General features: G+C 33.8%; 1 protein-coding gene across 1 annotated transcript; it reads left to right on the forward strand.

Moving 5' to 3' along the window:
• Nucleotides 1–4,269: 4,269 nt before the first annotated feature.
• Nucleotides 4,270–15,124, forward strand: LOC129903247 (ras-related protein Rab7). The gene is made up of 7 exons (XM_055978755.1): nt 4,270–4,500; nt 4,639–4,665; nt 4,850–4,949; nt 5,077–5,223; nt 5,595–5,675; nt 5,830–5,972; nt 14,710–15,124. Exons 1-7 carry the CDS (start codon nt 4,448–4,450, stop codon nt 14,771–14,773), a joined length of 615 nt encoding a protein of 204 aa, XP_055834730.1. The 5' UTR covers nt 4,270–4,447; the 3' UTR covers nt 14,774–15,124.
• Nucleotides 15,125–21,569: the final 6,445 nt, after the last annotated feature.

The following is a 21,569-nucleotide window of genomic DNA, read 5'->3' on the forward strand; positions in this document are numbered from 1 at the left end:
TTTGTATTGTATAATCAAAATTTGATTTTTCAAAACCATTTCAATCATATCGGTTTCTCTTTAGTATTGGTACGGTTCGATTAATTTTCATTTTTTTTACTTTTAAAGTATCACTTCAAAATATATTTATTATTAAAATATTTCTTTCACAAATATGTTCAAAGCACTTCAATTCTTCACTAAGAATTCAAGAATGTAAAACCTTATTGTTGTATTGTTTGATCTTAAACATTTAATAGGAGTGCTTATATAAATTTTACCGTATTGTTTGATGGAGTATCTATTATAGTATATATCTTTTAGTTTTAAATCTAATAAATTAAAAGATAATCAAAGATTAAAGACCCAAAGTCGTCCAGTCAACAGAGGCCTAGAACCTAGGTTATATTTATATTTGAAAAATGTTACAAAATATATTTTTATATTAAATTTAACATATTGTTAATATATAAATATATTTGCATACATGTAATGTTATTTGGTTCAGTTAGGGAATTTTTTGATTTTTTTTTATAAATTAAAAAGACCATCCCAATTTTGGAACGGTTATACACTTAAATAAAAGTCCACGGTTTCATTAAAAAAATGATATAAATTGGTTCGAAACGATTAGATTCGGTTGATTTTTCATATTCTTTTGTCACCCCTATCATAAATTATCTTTTGCGGAGGATATATGAAAGTTCTCTTTTCATTTACCATAAGTGCTAAACAAACTATAATTTGATTTGTACGATGAAAAATATTGTATATATTTGACGTGTCGCAAATGTGAATTGTTTCAAGTGAATAATATATCAAAATACTCAAAATATTAAGATGAGCTTAAATCTAAAATTTGGGATTCTATAGAGGATATTTGAGTTAGTCGAAATTAAAAATATAATATGTATATGAATTATTGTATAAACAACATATGTAGATGTATAATAATAGTTTCATATAATATGAATATGAAACTATAGTATAAACAACGTATATACATCTTTGCCATATATATGTGTGTGTGAAAAGAGAGAGAGACACTATCTTGACAATTTTTTTAAGGAAAAATTACTTGATTGAGTGCTTTTTAAAAATTAATTACCGATTTTAGTGATATTTTTTATTTATTATAGCAATATATAGCAATACTATGATAAATCTACACTTGTATTAAAAGTGAATTATGCATACAATATAAATGTATTATAAGTGTTTTAAAATATATATTATGTTTGTGTAGTAAGAAACTAACATAATGTATTATAAATCTATTAAAATATGTGATAAATATATTATCCATCTATAAAACTTGTATTATATATGTTTTATAAATAGTTCTCTGCAATATGTATTAAAATTGTATTATAAGTATTCACTGAAAAAAAATATTTATTGCTATAAATGGTAAATATTTTATTAATATTGTATATTTATGTAAGTTTCCCTTTTTTTAATCACTTGTATAATTATTTAAAAAGCCCTGATAATTATCTCTTCACATTTCAATGATGTTAGTACCTCTCAACTTTCCAAGAAACTAGACATTAAGATCCAATTCAAGGCCCAATTGTCGTGGGCTCACAAAGGACCACGGTGACAATAAGGGTCACTTGGTTTGATGTCAAGTTGTATAATTTTTTTTTTTAAAAGGAAGTTTAACGGTAGATTTCACTGGGTTGTTGTTGTTTTTGTAACCAGAAACGTATCTTTACAAACGTAGTAGTATTGGACTAACTACTACCCAGGGGCGGAGCTACCCTTGTCCGGGGGTGTCATGCGATACCTATTCATCGAAAAATTACATTGTATATAGATCAAAATTTGGTTTAATAAATACATATACAAGTGTTGATACTCGTGGCACAAGCTGAAAGTTTAGTATAGTGGTTAGAGGATTGCAAAAATTACTTTAGGTTGCGTGTTCTACCCTGCTAGCAGTATATATTTTTTTACTTTATATTTAACACTCCTTACTCCGCCACTACTACTACCCCATCTAAACAAACATAATCTACTAATCCATAGCCTTCTATATATACAATCATCTCTATATAGATCAGTGATCCATTACTATCTATACCTAGACAGAACTAATGATAAACATTGAATTGTTGTAGTGCAATCTATTATTTTGTCATGATCTGACTTTAGACGTGCATATGCATCACTATTTCCTTTAGCACTTCTTCAATTTTCATGCTTCCACGCTGGAATCTGATCATGTTTATTTCTTTTTAGATGGCATGCACTAACATATCAAAAACGTTGCTTGCAATCTCAACTAGTCTAGCCTTCTGCTTTGCCATTAGACATATTCATTTCAGTTTTGTCTCCCAATCTTGAATAGCTTTTGTCACTTGGCATTCAAAGAAAACTGACTAAATGTTTCTAATGTCAGTCCATAGTAAACACAATGAAGGGGTATATAAAGATTATAAAATAAAAAAACATATATATACTCCATAATAATTATATAATATAAGGATTAATTTACAATGATTAATAATAAAAATATTGGAAAAACTAAGCCTATACTCCATAAAAGCAAAATAATTACAAGCAAATACCCCTTTACAATTCATAACCCCCAAAGCATGTGACTCGCGACCATGATACCATCGCGGTATCAATACATGGTATCATTGGGGTTGCTTCAGTCTGTATTGATACCACCACAATATATCTATATACTGTCATGGTATCATTGATGTCTACTTCAATCCTTCAGCGACATTTTCATGATACCATCATATACTGACATAGTATCATTAATAATTGTTTCATATAATCAGTAACACTCCTCATATGATACCATCGAAGTATGTGAATATACTATTGTGGTAGCACTAAGGTTTCCTTTATTCATTCATTCACAAAACTACTCACGCATTAATGATACCATGACAATATATTCATTTACTAGCATGATATCATTCACCAATGAGCAGTCCTTCTAGAATATATCATATACTGACATGATACCATCACAAATGTTAAATAATACCATCATAGCATATATATACCGTGATGGTATCATAAAGGTTTCCTAAGTCATTCGATATTACATAAGATACTACCACAATATATTTGTATATTATCATGATATTGAAATTTCTTAATGAGGCGCTTTTAAAATCCTCAATGATACTGTAACAATATATTGCATATGTTATGGTATCATTAAGGAATAAAACATTTAGGAAAAATTGCACAAATACTGAATGATACTATTATGATATATATATATATACCGTGATGTTATCATAGACGGAAATTGAGCCCAGAACTAAAGAGGGTACAAATACTGAATGATACCATCATAATATGTATATACTGTGATGGTATCATAAACGCGATTTGGGCCTAGAATAAAGGGGGTACATGGGGCAATTAATTTGAGCGAAAGGGTACATAAAGAAATTATTTAGAGACGAAGTATGGAATGATAAATAATTTATTTAAAGGTCCATTTTGTATAGTTTTACCTAAAATAATTGATTTGCGATGATTAATAATGAAGTTATTATACACAATAGCTTCTTACTTTAAGGACTTTTGTAATCTTTAAATAGACTTCTATGACTTCTAATACACATGTTTTTATTTTATATTCTAATCCGCATAAATAAAAAGTGTAGGAAAATATAGTAATCACTTGTAACTCAAATTTAATTTTAATCACTTTGTGTGATTTCAAATTTTAGAAAAAACTATGTTATTAGATATACATCCATATTATATATACTAATTCTATTTATAGTTTCAAATAATTACATATCTTACATTAATTAAGAGTTTTCTATCATATATTGAGAAAGATACACCTACATTATTGTAAATAAATAAATTAAAATAAATAGAGAGGCGAGCGAGATAGTTATGTATTCCAAATATATAGGAGAGTAGCGAGCGAGATTAGGGGGAGGCAAGGGAGACAAGCGAGATGAGGGGGAGTCATGTATTCCAAATATATAGGAGAGTAGCGAGTGAGATGAGGGGAAGGCAAGGGAGACGAGCGAGATTCATCTATATATTTCAGATACATTCGAATCCACCTGGATATAGTGTATCTCGAAATACATGTATTTGAATATATTTGAATGCATCAAAATCTGATAAAATTCAGAATATTGTACAATAAAGTGTATCTAAATAACTAGCTTCTGAACTAGTGAGATATAAGTAAGTTTCCCAATTTACTCCCTAATCACAAAGATAATAATTACACTAATTTACATAATGATGTCCAAACACACCCCTAATATTTGCTTATCTGTCCAACAAATCGGTGTATGAAAAATATCGAAATTGGCGCCGCTTTTCTCTGCTTTCTCTCTCTAAGTTCCTCTCTCTCTACAATCCCCTTTCTTTCTTCTGAAAATTGTCAACCCAGATTTGAAATCCCAATATCCAAAAGGGAAAAAAGGGTTCACTTTTTTTCTTAATTGATTTCTCTTTCGCCATGTCTATTCGTAGAAGAACCTTGCTTAAAGTTATCGTCCTCGGCGATAGTGGGTACGATCCTTTTTTCCCTCTTTAGCTTTTTACAAATTTGAGAAATTTCTGATCTCTGGCTAGTCATTTGTAAATAAATTGGAGTATATGGTGCTAATATAATTTTTCTTTCGTTTTTTTTTTGTTTTCTCTTTTCAGGGTTGGTAAAACGTCATTAATGAATCAGTATCCTTTTCTACGACATTGCAATTATTTTTTGTTAAATAAATGAATTGGGTTTTACGAGTATTTCAGTTTTCTAGTATTTGGGTTGTTTTGATTTACTGTGTATTTGTTCTGATTACTGTTTATTGGCGCATTATGTATTTTTAAAGTAGTTTTGAATGTGGGTCTTTGACGGTTAGCAAAGATATGTACACAAGAAGTTCAGTCAGCAATATAAAGCTACAATTGGAGCTGATTTCGTGACAAAGGAGCTTCAAATTGATGACAGGCTTGTTACACTTCAAGTGGGTTTCTTGGTTATTGATATTGTGAAAAATGTTCTGATGTTTATGTGCTTAAAATGCATACGAGTAGCTGAACAGTTTCGGGGATTATGCATTTGCTTGATATGTTTGTGTTCTGGTTTCGTAGATATGGGATACGGCTGGTCAAGAGAGATTCCAGAGTCTTGGAGTTGCATTCTATAGAGGTGCAGATTGCTGTGTTTTGGTCTATGATGTCAATGTAATGCGATCCTTTGATAACCTTGACAATTGGCATGAAGAATTTCTCAAACAGGTTGGGTGATTGTTCTCCGTGGATTCATTTGGTTCAGTGATTTTTTCTTGTTTAGTGGCTTAAGGTATCCTGACTGCTAAGAGTCATGTTATCAACAAGTCGTTATCAACAAGTCGGCAAACACCTGTGAGACTAATTAATTCCTGCAAGTTTTTTCCTGCTTAAGATCCGGATAGGTAAAGGATTTGAGATTATGTTGTGCTGCTATAGAGTTTCACGTATAAGTTGATACATTCAAATCTCAATTGGATTATTTCTGTTGTGACTTTGGAATGTATCATCATTTCCTCATGCAAATATTGTCTTGCTGATTGTTGAATTAAGATAAGTTGCGTGATCCATGTTAACCAACATAATTTATTGATATGCAGGCTAATCCACCAGACCCTAAAACATTTCCTTTCATATTACTGGGGAACAAGATTGATATAGATGGTGGAAATAGCCGAGTGGTAAGGCAATGTTAGTGCTAGAATTTTCAAATTATGGTCTCTGGATTGTGTGTAACACTTGCTTTTGATTGATCCTCTATGGAAGTTTCCTTTTTTCAGTATTGTTCTCTATCTGCAATAATTTTGATTGATTTGTCTTTTTCATGCTGAACAGGTTTCTGAGAAGAAAGCAAAGGAGTGGTGTGCTTCAAAAGGGATACCTTACTTTGAGACATCAGCAAAGGAGGATATAAATGTTGATGCTGCATTCTTGTCTATTGCAAAAACTGCCTTGGCAAATGAGCACGAGCAGGATATGTGAGTTTTTGTGAATTTTCATGAATATAAACAAATCGCTGTTGTTTGTTGCTTGTATGAGATATGATGCTTACATACCTTGTAACTTTGCGGTAGTAATAAGATGATCTAACTCAAGGGATGTGCCCGAAGGTGTTAAGTGAATTTACTCTAACATGTGACCCGTCAAACGTACAAGAATGTTTTCTAGCGTAGTTCGATGAAACTAACATTAAGGGGGTTCTCAGGAGTTAAAAAGTTTCTGGAAGGGTGTGTAACGGAAGTCCCTTTTCAGGATAATGTTTTTCATGAGAAAGTCATTTTCTGATATTCGGTTGTCGGAAACATAATGGGGGAAAAGTTCCCATGCTTTGATTCGAAAGCCCTAGCCATCCCCAGGTATTCAGTGTCTGGTTCGATAGGACCAGGAAGTGACCTCCCTAATTTATGGGCGGAAGTCATTTACCCTACAACTATCTAGACTTTAAGTTTATATCACTTGCTTCAACTAACACTTAGATATTGTTATTAATCTTAATACTCAAAATCTCATCAAAACACTTCCAGATTTACTAGGATTATTATTTATCTTTAATTTTTTTTCAAGATATACTTTTCATTCATCAATCAAACACTAGAATTTATTTTCCAATAAAGGATTTTCCTTGGTAAATGACTTGTGTCATACTAAACACACTTGAAGTGTTTGTTGATTTTGGACTAGATGTTTGTTTGGTTTTGTTTTCTCAAATTTTTTTTAGAAGAAACAAGGCAAAACATATTAATAATCAAAAGCCAAACTACAGGCTAAGAGTTGTTTTGTTCAAACTAACCATTGTAACTTTGAAACAACTATTTTTACAAAAAAGTTGCACTGACGCCCCAGTGAGAAGGTGTGAAAGGCTGGTTGCAGGGGGTATCCGGAGGGGTAGAGGTAGGCCGAAAAAGTATTGGAGAGATGTGATTAGACAGGACATGACACAACTTCATATTACCGAGGACATAACTTTAGATAGGAAGGAGTGGAGGTCGCGCATTAGGGTAGACGGTAGTAAGGGTGAAGGGGTGTCTTCTTGTGCGTAGGTTGAGGCTTGTTAATGCCTGTCGTAGTACTTGTCATATTCCTATAGTTCCTGCCATATGATGTGTATTGTGTTTCGATTATCACACTTTTTAGCTGCTTTTATTGTTTCTTTCTTGTAGACTTTACACTGCCTTTCTTATTATGGATTATGTTTTTTCATTGTTTCCTCTTCTTTTACTTGGGTTTGATGCACTTGAGCCGAGGGTCTTTTGAAAACAACCTCTTTACCTCCTCGATGTAGTGGTAAGGTCTGCGTACACTCTACCCTCCTTAGACCCACTTAGTGGGATTTCACTGGGTATGTAGTTGTATTTCCAGAAAGGTTCTCAAAAAATCATTTCCAAGAAAAACTGTCCAAGGTCCATCTAAGAAACTCTCTTCTTGTTGCATGCAAAAGATATCTCTTTAATCATAGAGATTCTCCATACTTTCATGTCAAGTTTATGATAGCAATCACATGGAAAATTATGCAGGAGAGAGTTATATTGAAGACTAGACAAGTAGACATTAGAGTTATCTCTTTTAAGGCTGGGTTATTTGAAGTGTAAAATCCATTAGTGGCAGAAAATGTGATTAAAAGACTGAAATCAGTGATAAGATGTTGAAAATTATCTAACAAGATGACTGCATACAAGGATATTCTTGCTTAGCAAGGAATTCTTTTCCCTTCTAGTTTAGTTTTGATAAGTAGCAGAGTAAACCCTCTTCTGTTTCATTTCTTTTAGTGTAATAAGAAAATTCTATTTGTTCTAGACTGTTGATTCAATTTTTGGGAGGCATGGTGTATACAACTATACATATATTATCTGTAAACCAACACTATCTTGGTGTATTTTAGTATATTTTGTTTGGCTTATCAAAAAGAAAGATAGTAGCATAGTATTTTAGCATAGTTAGGAGGAGTCTTTTGGGATGCTGCATTGCTGTATAATATATGTAAGTTGTCATGAAACGTCTTAGTCCATTAGATAAGCAGTATAGTATTTTATAGCTACCCCTTACGACCTTCTTGGTGCTGGTGATATAGAAACAAATATTTACGTATAAAAAAATATGCCAATATCAGGTGGTTTGTTTTCAGAACCACTTTGTGGTCTGTCTCAGTTGTTCTTTTTGTGAAGACATAAAATGAGGTATAAATATGAAATGGATCTTCACCACTGCATAGCAATGATAATGTTCTGCAAGAAAGTCTTTTCCAGTAGACCCCAATTGATGGTTAGGACTTTAAATCATGGAAAAACATTAAATTGGTTTATAGCATAAACATTGCCTCGGGGATGGATAAGCGGGCAGGATAAAACTTATCTGAAAGTTGTGTTTGCTGGCCTTTTGTAAGAGATATGTTTGGCAGAAACTAATTTTGATCTATTGCACATATAGACGAAGAGCAAGACTGTGCTATAGTTCTTCTGAAGGTTCCAACATCTATCATGCTAGGCAGATGAATAAATTTCTTAGGTGGTGAATCTGAAATAGCTCAGGACACTGCTTCTATGCGTCCTTGTCTCTGTGACCCTTTTTGTATTTTGATAAGGTAAAGGAAATATTATTTAAACAGTACCCCTAGGGTTCCAGGGGAAGTACAAGAGATCAGAATTTATGATTTCCTCCCAAAAATCCAAAAATTGCTACATCTTCTCTAGAATGTTGCTTTTACATCAAAAATATATATTTTGTAGACAGTTAAACTTTACAAAGGAAATATGTTTATTCTTCCTTCAAAGCGTCTACCTTTTTTTTTAAGCCAGAGTCTAATTGTCCAAATGATGCACATAGGGATAGTCTTCCAAGCCTCTATTTATCTATTGTTGACCTTCTGCTCTCGCCAGCATATTAGGGTCTTCCTTACATCCGCGGCCTGCTTTACGAAACAGCTGTTACAGAGTGAAAGAGCCCTTCTTGAGTAGGTACAGCACTGCCTGCTGTTTACTCCATGGCTCATTCGGTGCATCTGGCACAAAAATTTGGTGAACTGTAATAGAATGGACACTTTATAGAAAATGAGTTCCTTTAACGGTCTACTGAATGTATGATGGGTGTGAAAGAAGACATATTCCTAATTATGCATTAAAAGGTGTGGCCTAGTGGTCAATGAAGTGGGTTAGAACCATGCAAGCTCAAATCGCAGCAGATATGTCCAAGCCTTGGTGAATAGAGTTAGCTGGTATCCGTGCTGGTGGGAGGTAGTAGGTACCCCGTGGAATTAGTCAAAGTGTGGGCAAATTGACCCGGACATCACGGTTATCGAAAAAAGATAGAAGAAATATTTCTGATTATTCAGCAGAAACAACATACTGGATTAATTCCTGGTTGAGATCTTCACAAAAATGATTTAAGATGTAGATAAACTTAGTTGATATTATGGTTCAAGGAATATTCAAGTATTAATTGTTTAGAAGGTACTTTCTATTGGTTCTTGTATCTGAGGTAAATGTTATGATAGCAAGTTGTTGGATATGAGAGCAAGGAGTCCTCCAATATGCTTACAGGAACCAGTCATATGTCAAATGGCGATTTTATGTATAGTACTTAGTAGATCTTTGAAGGAATAACAAGTTTTTTTCTGTAGTTGAAGAACAAAAAAGTAAGTGGTGTTGGTAGAATGTTTGTGTAATATTTATAAGAGTTGACTTTTTAAGTTAGATAAGCAAAAGATCCATACAGGTACTAGGTAGTTAGAATTAAGGTTATATGTGTGTGGAAGAATTTTGAGCACCCAAGCCAAAACCTTAAGGCACCGGTTGGAAAATTTGAACCCCTTGGATACACTTGTACAATCAATGTGGAACAAGTGTGTTCTCTAACACCGTCTCAGATGTGTAACCCGGTTCTACGGTTTACACACATGGACTGAAAATTCTTTTTTTGTTTCTTTCAATTTGTGTACTCTTTAGGAATAACGTCTGCTTACATCCTACCCTCCCTAGACGTCACTTATAGAACTATAGTAGGTATATTGTTGTGTTTAGGGAGAGAGAGAGGAGACTCTACACGAGTAGGTCGAGTAGGGTGAGGTAAATTAGTGTGAAGCTATGACCTTGGGCCTAACTTAATCCAGAGGCTAGCTGTTGAGGTGAGGATTGACTAAGTCTATATGAGGAGATCACTAGCCCATTTCCCAATCAACGTGAGACTCCAACCCACTTTAATACCCCCTTGCACGCCCAAACTGCCAATTGGAGCATGGACAATCTAATTTGCCAGGCCCAAATAGAGATGAACTTGGCTCTAGTACCATGTGAAGATATGATCCTCGGGCCTAACTCAACCTCAAAATTTAGCTCTTGTTAGGAGAATTGTCCAAGCCTATATAAGAAGACCACTTGCCCATTTCTCGACCAATGTTGGACTCTCACTCACTCTAACAAACTCAACAAGATAACATTGTGTTGGAGCAATGTTAGTGATTCTATGGGTTGAATTTGTGAAAGAGAGAAGCATAGAGCAACTCCATGGGTTGGGTTAAGAGAAAAAGGCTCAAAGCGGCTCAATGGGATGAGTAAAGAGAGAAGCTCAAAGCATTAAGTAGAGAGAAGATAATTGTGCAAAGGGGCAGACGAAAGTTTGGCTTTGATGCCATGCGAATGGATCTGAGCATCCAAACCAAAAGCTTAAGTTGATGAATTCAGTACTTAGGCAGTGTTATTAAAGCCACCACTTTGTCACTTAAAGCAATGAGACGATGCTAAGTGAGGGGTTATTGTTTCACGAGTAAAACAATGCACTTCAGAGAATTGTGCGTTTAAATTTTGTTACGCGCAAAGTGATCCAAATGAGAAGTGACCTGCTCCTTGAGTCTCAATTTTGGAGAGTTGGATTATATCCACATTACTGTATATGAGATGCTAAAATTAGTTATTTTGATTACATTTTGGTTATGCGCTTCACTTCTCACTTTTCGGTTCAAGTTCAATGAATCTTGTCATATGGTTGCACTTTTTTCTTTTAAAAACAATGAGTTCAAGATATTATAAACCTCTTTGGGAACCCTTACACAATCGATGAGATTGAAGGTCAAGTGTATTCTCTAATATTATTGTTACATTAGGCTTGGATAGAGATAAGTGTGAGAATTCGATGAACCTCTAGTTTTAGGAAGTTCCTAATTTACCTAAAAGACAATTTTGCCCCGCTACTTTCATCTATATTAGCTAAGTTTGTCCTTGGTTATACTATAGGACCAAATATTCCCCCGCCGTTACCAAAGTATGCAAAATACCTCTTTTTTTAACTATTGTACACATGACCTGACATTTGGGTGAGGAGAACGCCACGTGGCATGCCACCTCACCGCCATATTTATATATATTTTTCCTTTTCTTCTTTTTCTTTTTCCTTTTCTCTTTCTTACTTTTCTTCACAAACTTCTTTTTCTTTTCCTCTTTTTTCCAATGTCATCCATCACTTTCCCATAGCTATGCCTCAATGGCATCTTACCCAATAACCCATGAAACTCACCAATTCCCTTTTTCCTCCATTCATAACAGCCTCTTTCTTTTTGTATATTAAAATCCAGAAACTAAAAAAATTAAAAAATCAGGGAAAAAACAAAAAAGGAAGGTCCATTGATAGATACATATGCATCAAACATAACAATAACAACAACAACAACAACCCAGTGAAATCCCACAACGTGGGGTCTGGGGAGGGTAAAGTGTACGCAGACCTTACTCCTACCAAGGTAGGACGGCTGTTTCCGAGAGACCCCTGACTCAAAAAAGCATAAAAAGGAAGTCAGATACGGCTAAAAAGTTCAAAGCGATATGAGAAAACAAATAACCAGTAACGCAGATAATGGAAGCCACATAGATAAAGTAGAGTAATCAAAGTGCCGAAAGTAATAGAAAGATAATAACAGAAGTCAGAAGTCAGAGCACAAGAAATTATAGTGAGCTAATGCGCCTACTAATACGGAAGAATAACGAGACTATGTACTAGCCTTCTATCCTAATATGAGTCCTCCACACCCTCCTATCTAAGGTCATGTCCTCATTAATCTGTAACTGCGCCATGTCCTGTCTAATCACCTCTCCCCAATATTTTTTCGGCCTACCCCTACCTCTTCTAAAACCATCCATAGCCAACCTCTCACACCTCCGCACTGGGGCATCTGTGTCTCTCCTTTTCACATGCCCAAACCATCTCAGTCGCATTTCCCGCATCTTGTCTTCCACCGAGGTCACTCCCACCTTGTCCCGAATAGCCTCATTCCTAATCTTGTCACTCCTGGTATGCCCACACATCCATCTCAACATTTTCATCTCGGCTACTTTCATCTTTTGAACGTGAGAGACCTTAACTGATCAACACTCTGCCCCATATAACATATCCAGTCTAACCACCACTTTGTAAAACTTGCCCTTAAGTTGTGGTGACACCTTCTTGTCACATAGCACACCGGAAGCGAACGTCCATTTCATCCACCCTGCCCCAATACGATGTGTGACATCCTCGTCAATCTCCCCGCTGCCTTGCATGATAGACCCAAGGTACTTGAAACTACTTTTCTTTTGAATGGCCTGGTCACAAAGCCTAACTTCCGCGCCAACCTCTTGAGGTGCCTCACTGAACTTGCACTCTAAGTACTCTGTCTTGGTCCTACTCAACTTAAACCCTCTAGACTCCAAGGTATGTCGCCAATCCTCCAGCTTAGCGTTAACTCCGCTACGAGTCTCATCGATCAGGACTATGTCCGCGAAAAGCATACACCATGAGACATCACCTTGGATTTGTCGCATCAATCCATCCATCACCAAGGCAAATAAAAACGGACTAAGGGCTGATCCTTGATGCAACCCCACTAAAACTCCAGATTTCTTCCGTGTATATGGCGATAGAAGTCTGAAGTTCGATTATCTGAAAATAGATATAAAAATAAAATAAAAATGAACACACAGATGGTTATGCTTATAGACGCTACAGACAGAAATTTTCCTTTCATTAGAAAGCTGACATTGGAATAAATATGAGAGTAATGATTGAGAATCTTCGACGGCTATTTGAGGGGAAATGATAATGGTGCTTTTACTGTTGTTGGATATGGAAATTTGGTGAGAGATTGAAGAAGGATTGGTGGTGTTTAAGGGAACAAAGATAAAATCAGAGCTCGAGGGAGAAGAAATAGAGCACCGAGAAAATGGTGAGTTTCATGGGTCACTGGGGAAGATGCCATTGAGGTATAGCTATGGGAAAGTGATGGATGCCATTGGAAAAAGAGAAGAAGAAGAAAAAAGTTTGTGATGAAGAAAAATAAGAAAGAGAAAAGGAAAAAGAAAAAGAAGAAAAGGAAAAAGAATAAAAATCTGGCGGTGAGGTGGCATGCCACGTGGCGTCCACCTCACCCAAATGTTAGGCCATGTGGATAACCATTAAAAAGAGGGGTATTTTGCATACTTATGGTAACAGCAGATACATATTTGGCCCTATAGTATAACTAGTGACAAACTTAACTAATAAGCGAAAGTAGAGGGGTATTTTTGACCCTTTTCCCATGAATGAAATAGGGCTAAAGAGAGTGGAATGAATATAGAAGATTCATATCAGCAAGGCCAACTAATTTGGGATAAGGGCTTTGTTGATTGATTGAGTGGTATATTTTAGGACCTACTAGTTTAGGATAGAATGCTTTTGCAAAGGAGGCGATGTTTGTAAAACAATGAACTCATAAATATTCTTTGATGTTTTTCAAGCTTTATTTCTAGTTGAATCCTACATTCCTTGAGTTAATGCCGATGAAATCAATGGTTTCATAAATTCATTTATCTGTCCCTTTCCATAGTGATCTTACTTTATTTCTGTCTTTGTTTTCTTGATCTTAGATGGGTATATGAAGCTTATTCTACAAGATGAAGTGATACACTTTTTAGCCCCATTCAATTTGAAGTTTGTTAGCACGGGTGAATCCAATTATATCATGCATTTTGGTAAATTTTGAGAACTTGTTGTCTAGATTGATCTTGGGGTGACAGGCTTTTGATGATTGACTAGATAAGTAGGGTCGTCAACAAGATGTGTTCAATGGATTCTGTGTCTAACCTTATGTTGGTTTGGGAGATTTAACTTAGTGGCGACTTTGTTTGGTGTCACTAATTTACCTGCCTAAAAATCTGTCTTTGTCTAATAGAGTGGATAATGTGATATCTTAGAGTTGATTATGCAGGCTTAACGGAGAAACTGTCTATTCACTACAGAATTTAGGATTAGTAAGAAGTGAGGTCTTAGATTTGTTGGAACTTCCTTTCATCATAGGATGTTCTGCTATGGTGACTGCTTCTTTTGTGCTAGACATCTCAAGCAATGTTTGATTATTAGGATAAACTTCAGTTGATATTGTTAGAGGTACATCTCCTAATCAGTAAGACTATCAAATTTTCCGTTGAACCTGAAAAGGTGTTTAAAAACTGATTAATACCTCTGAAATAATGACAGCAGTACATCAAATGGTTTTTCCTAGTTCTCTGTACTGGTTCATAGAATAGTTGAATAAGGATAACTTGATCGAGTATTGACTACAAATGATATAATGACCGTGGAACGGTGGAAGTGAAATTGCATTTCGGTGGCGAGATAGTGAACCTACTCTTAAGTTCCTGTTCCCTCTGCATTCAGATACTACATTTTGACAGCTAGAAGACCGGTATGTACTGAAATCATCTTTGTTCTGTTTTATAGATACTTCCAAGGCATTCCGGAGGCAGTTTCAGAGACAGAGCAAAGAGGTGGCTGTGCATGCTAAGGCGGATTTAACAATTCCATCGAGTGTCATATTTTATCGACGTTGTTGCTTATTATTCCTGCAAAAGTATCATAACTCTCCGGCCATAGCCATTCTTTTGTACCCACTATATATACTATTTGATTTCTTCAGTGTTGTTTGGAAAGAGAAACATCTTTTGTTACATTTCAGATACTGGAGGTAGAGGAACTCGGGAGTCAGGAGGATTCGTCTCTTAGTATTGCAATTGGCTTTGAGAAAGATTGTAACTGTGCATCTTTTTTTTTTCTCCTTTGGGTGGTTGGATTTTATTGTATAATCTGAAAGCTGTATTTTTCTACGTCTACGTATAATAATGTGTTGGATTGGTAACTATTTTGCTTTCTTCATTCATAGCACTATAAAAACATGTAAGGGGCAATATGGTACTTTGAGGAGGAGCTACTTTTTGTTTTTTTTGGGTGTAGTGTGTGATATTTTGAGGATTATAAAAAACATGTAAGGGGTAACTATGGTAAACTAATTGAAGGAAAGTTGTTTTCATTGCAACAATAATAATAAAATATCTGTTGTAAGATAAACATGAAATTTTACTGAGTTTGTTGTTGTAAGGTACACCATGATGGGTCCGAAAGATTATATGCCAATTTTATCTCAATCATTGTGAAGACAGTAAGATTATTTTTGAAAGATGTCAGTAAAAAAATCATATTTTAAAGAAAAGAGTTAGGGATCAAAAACATATTTAAACTACAAAGAAGGGTCAAATATATTCTTGTATTATTGAAAATAGTTTAAATATATCTTTCGTTATATTTTCAGGCTAAAAATTATATTCCTATTATACTTTCGGTTCAAATATACCCCTCTCATTATACTTTGGTACAAATTTACCTTTAATTTTAATGGAATAACATTTGAAAAAATCAAAACTAAATAAATCATTCCTAATTTTAAATATCTAATTTTTTTAGGAATAAATAAATTTTTCAAATACTAATTTGAGTTTTTTTTCCCTTAGAAATGACAATACAAAATGCATTGCATAATTTTAAGTACTAATACATAAAATTTCTAAATATTAATTTGAGTTTTTTATTCTTGCGAACTGATAAGATGCTAAGCAAGGAGAGGATATTTTCATCAAGTAAAAAGGATAGTTAACTCATCTAATTGTGTGTTTAATTTTTGGTATTCATCACTATTGATAACAGTAACTTTTTATGATTCTTTCTTCAGTTTCTTCAAGAAAATGACAAAAATTGTTTCTCATCAGTCACTTCTTTGTTTGAGGTATCCACATGATCATCCATTTATTTGGTGGTTAATCATATATTTGTCTCCAGTGATGTGGCTATTTGGCTTTGCAGCACTCATACTTTCTGTATTTAAATATAAGTATCAAAATACTTTAAATATTTTTGTATTCAAATGTTAACAACATTTTCTGTCTTATAATTTTTAAGAAAAAAAAATCAAATTAGTATTTAGAAATTTCATGTATTAGTACTTAAAATTATGCAATGTATTTTGTCATTTTTAAGAAAAAAAACTCAAATTAGTACTTGAAAATTTTAGTTATTTTTAAAAAATTAGATATTTAAAATTGGGAATAAATTATTTAATTTTGGATTTTTAAAGTGTTATTCCGTTAAAATTAAGGGCGAATCTGCACCAAAGTATAATGAGAGGGGTATATTTGAACCGAAAGTATAATAGGAGGGATATATTTTGCCCGAAAGTATAACGAGAGGTATATTTAAACTATTTCCAATAGTATAGGGGTATATTTGATCCGTCTCCGTTTAATCTATGTCACTTTTTTGAGTTTCATATTTGAACAATTGAGAGCGTGAGTTTCCTAACTAAACTATCACTTTATGGTTAGCAAAACACACCTAGATTGTTGGCTAGATCAAATGTTTGTGTAGAAATGTTTTTAGGCGTATTTGCCCATAAAATCTTTGTCCACTTGACATATAGTCTCCCCGTTCCCATTTATATGTCGTCCTTACTATAAATAGATGGTCCTTAATATATGTACAACAACAACAACAACCACCCAGTGAAATCCCACATCGTGGGGTCTGGAGAGGGTAAAGTGTATGCAGACCTGACTCCTACCAATGTAGGACGACTGTTTCCGAAATACTCTCGGCTCATGGTCCTTAATATATGTCATTTTATAAAATCAATACATAAATTACTTTATTCTTCCTATTATACCCTTGATAGTTAGTTAGCTTTGAAAATATATATTTGACCAACTAGGAAAACTAAAGAAGTAATTAGGGTATGTTTGGAAAGCCACTTGGTAATTGAAATTGGTGTAATTACTAGGGTAATAATTACCAGGTTAATAATTATACAATCTAGTAATTACTATGACCTGTTTGTTTGTCATAATGTAATTACAAGTGTGCTGTTTGGTTGCACAATTATAATTATAAGATTATATTAGATTTTAAAAATAAAAGTTAATTATCTAAAATTAAAAATTTATATTAGACAAATGAGAGTATTTACAAATAATATTAAATTGGAGGCAAAAAGTCATATCGCATTTTATTTACTTAAGTATAACATGTCTTTCAAAGAACGAGTTCCTAAATGAGGGAATATCTGTATTACAGTGATTGGGAGGTTGGGATAAGATCGCTGAAAATGACTTGTGCTCTCAAAATGTAAGTGATTTTTGGCTAAAAATATTGCCTTGCTTATTTTTCATGACCAAGGACTATTGGTGATTTATTACCTCATGCTAATCATTTAATCCTTAATTCCTTAATTGTTTCTTACCTTATGAACTTGAATATTAAAACATTTGACTAGACTGATCTGTTGTGAGCTTTATAACTTTTTCCAGCGAAACATGATACTACCTTCTGTGTGGCATATGTCAGATAATATGGTTTATGGAATTTCAGACTCTATAATAGGAAAATATGTGCGTCTTTGATACTAAATTTCAATCAGAATTTTTGTTTTAATTATCCTCTTCGTGCTTTCTAAATTCTAACCAACGAAATACTTGTGAAATGAGCTCTTTCTTCCACTACATGGATTCACTATGTACAGCATTTCCTATCTCCGTGCTGATTGATTTCTTCTTTGTCCAAAGAGCTGCAATCTACCGTTTGCAAATTTGTTTTAAAGTTTTCCTGTTAAGCAAACTTCATGAGTTTGTGATGAAGTGATACGTGTGCATCCCCATACATCAGCTGAGTATAAATTTGCGCTTGGTATAAATCTTTCTTTGTCATGCAATTTAAGAAGTCAATATCTGTGTAGGTGGATGGTAGCAGCAGTAATTGATTTCTTTGGCCATTGTGTGGCTCTCTCGATAAGGTTTTTCATTTTTTGCTTACCTTTGTTCTTAATCTCAGTTGTATTTGAAGATTTCTTCTCTCTGTAGCTTGATAAAGAAGTCCAAAGTTTGTGAAATACGATACTATGTATGGCTAGGGCATGCAGTAACATGCCATACACTTATATAATACTGTGTCAAAATCATTAGTAAGGATTTTTCATGTGATAATTTTCAGGTATGGGTTGCATATAAGGAGTCAAGTTGGATAAGTGCAGCTTTTTTGATAATACTAATAACTTTGTTTGGCAGGTACATTTTTGATGTTGTATTTATTCTAATATGATGCATAAATGGTATCAGTTTGCAGTTAGCTTCATCGATATATCATCTTATTCGTTTCTTTATATGGATGAGAGCAAAATATGAAGTCTCACTCATATTTAGTGGAATGAGGAGGAGTTTACATATATGTGTTTACATGCCTTTATAAATGATTCTGAATGAGAAACAATTTTCTGGTCCCTCTAAAACTAATGGCACTTTTTGGCTATTCATTTGATATGTTACAACAGCTTGTTTTTGGACTATAATTATATCTAATTCATGCTTTGTGTTGATTTCCTCAGCACCATCACATGTGCCTATATTGCTCTTCAGCTTTTCGGTCTCTCATCTCAAGATCTCGTCTACCTTGTTCTTTTCAGCAGCAGCAACAGGCAAGTTTGTGCACCATCTGTTTAAGCGTGTTCTCCTTGTTATGACCAAGATTATGTGTGTGCATACCTGTGAAAACGCAAATTGAGAAGATATTATATCCCGTTGATTCTGCAGTTGCTACAATAATGCTTGTTATACTGTTTTTTAAGAAGTTTCTTTTATTAGTAGAAGTGACTGAACAATCTCAAGACTGGTAATAGAATGGAAGTCTAGAATACTTCGTTGTATGAGGCATAGTGTTGGTTAGTCAAGAACACACACGTTCAGAAGATGAAGGTAGTAGAGATGAGGATGGTCAGATGGATGTGTGACCATACTAGGAGAGATATGATTAGGAACGAGGTTATACGAGACATGGTTGGAGTGACCTTGATGGTGGATAAGATGAGGGAAGCAAGACTGAGATGGTTTGGGCATGTGAAGAGTAGTGCACATACACCAATGAGGAGTTGTGCGAGTTTAACTTAGTAGGTTTTAGGAGAGGTAGAGTTAGGTCAAAGAAGAATTGAGTAAGGTGATTAGACAAGACATGAGACGTTTTCAGCTTACTTAGCATATAACACTAGATAGGAAGATTTGGAGGTTAAAGATAGGTAGCCGAATGCTATAGTATTTGTTAGTATACCTGTAGTATCTTATTCTCCTAATACTGTTAGCTATGGTTCATCTTACTATTTTTCTGACAATTTTTCTTTCACTCATGCTTCTGTTATATTTGTTTTGAGTAGAGGGTCTATTAGAAATAACTAGAAGAAACTATCTACTTGCTCCACTAAGGTATGGGTAAGGTCTGCCTATATCCTACCCTCTCAATACCTCCCATTTGTGGAATTACACCAGATATGTTGTTGTTATTTGCATGAAGGAGACCTTTATTAAACCTGTAGCTAAATTAACATAACAATGTACTTAGAAGGTCAAAATTATAGACTGCGCCCTTTTCTTTTGTCCCTGCATTTTACTATATTTGTTCGATCTAATATTAATTTTTCACTGCTTCTAATTAACAATTCTATACCCATTATAATGCTTTTTATTTTTATTTTATAATTTCCAATAGTATTTTATTTTAGAATCACCTTGTATTGTAATTGTTCTTATTAGGGAAGAAATAGAGGGTATGAAGGAACCTCTCAAACAGAGAACATAGGAGAGGGTCAACTGAGCAAGAAGCTTTATCGTTTTCATTTGATCATTGGACTCTTTCATCCTTTTCCCCTAATAAATATGTCAACAATATAAAGTTCCAATCTACATATGTTTGAGTAAAATAATCAAAATGTTTCCTGTGATAATTATGTTACTGTCTATACTGGACTTAAATTTTGTTATATTTTAAGCAAAATATTTCCCCATGCATTAAATTTATGTCATCTCGCATATTTCCTACGCATAAAACATCTTGAACATATAATTAAAAGAGTTGATACTTCAAACCTCTTTAAATTATTCACGTTTTATTAATTTAATACTTTAATTAAAAAAATGTATTTGCTATCCTTGAACTATAACATTTTCTATCGAAAAATTGGTTGCTTTGTTAAGTGGCATGGAGAGTGGTCTCAGTCTCTTTGTTGTGTGTGTGAGAGAGCTAAAAAAAAAATAGGCTAGTATGTTGCATTTTACATTCCTTTTTCGAAGATTAGTTTTTTTTTTCTTTCTTTCCTCTAGTACTAAAATTAAAGGTGTGTGCGTCTAAATATAGAAGTAGAAACAAAAATGCAAAAAAAATAATAATATGTATTTTTGTTTCAAAGATATCTAATACTGGATATTCGTGTAAAAGAACATATATAATAGGTATAAGTTAAATGAGACGATCAAAATAGGACATCCGTAATTTTTTTATTTTGCTATTATTAGGAGTATTTAGGACAACAACAATAACATATTTTATGTAATTTTACAAGGGAGATCTAGGTAAGGTTATGTGTACATACCTTATCTTTACCTTATGAAATTAGAGATGTTATTTTCAAACTACCATCGACTCAAGTAAAATAGTTCAAAACTTATTTGAAAGAAAAAAAAAATGACAATAACAAATAATACGATAACCGAAAACAACAAAGGGTAATAAAATGTAAGAGATAATACAATTAGTAAAGAAAATTCGTCACTGCTCGATTGCCTACTAACCTTTTATTTTAATTTTGATCCACTAACCTACTATCCTAATCTTGACTTCCATACCCTCTCTTATATATAATTATATCCTCGTAAGCTTTTCACATCTTCTCGAGATCTTCTTTTCATATGGTCGGGCCATTTCAACCTCATGTCCCTTATCTTGTTTGCTATAAATTCATGCGCATCTTTCACTCAGTATCATCATTTCTAATCATATTTCTCCTAATATGTCCATATCCATCTCACATACTTATTTTCATATCCACCATCACAAGAATATAATAATCACAACAATATATACACCACCTCCTACTCCTCAATTTGATATGAAATTGACATCACCGAATATGAGTTTTTAACAAGAATAACATCAACAACATATAATCACAAGAATACAATAATCACAACAATATATACACCACCTCTTACTCCTCAATTTGATATGGAATTGACATCTTCAAATATGAGTTTTTAACAAAAATAACATCAACAATAATTTAAAGACATCTAACAATCGATTCTTTGATAATACGGTAGATCCGACATTTTAAGTTTCGGCACACATAGGTTGACAATGGAACCGAGTCGAGTGCTACAGGATGAAACTTAGCCTGCAAAAATTTCATTTAGTCCAGCCCCACCCTGCCCCGCATAATATGT

This window comes from Solanum dulcamara, chromosome 9 (assembly GCF_947179165.1).
Source record: "Solanum dulcamara chromosome 9, daSolDulc1.2, whole genome shotgun sequence".
Classification (NCBI taxonomy): Eukaryota; Viridiplantae; Streptophyta; class Magnoliopsida; order Solanales; family Solanaceae; genus Solanum; species Solanum dulcamara.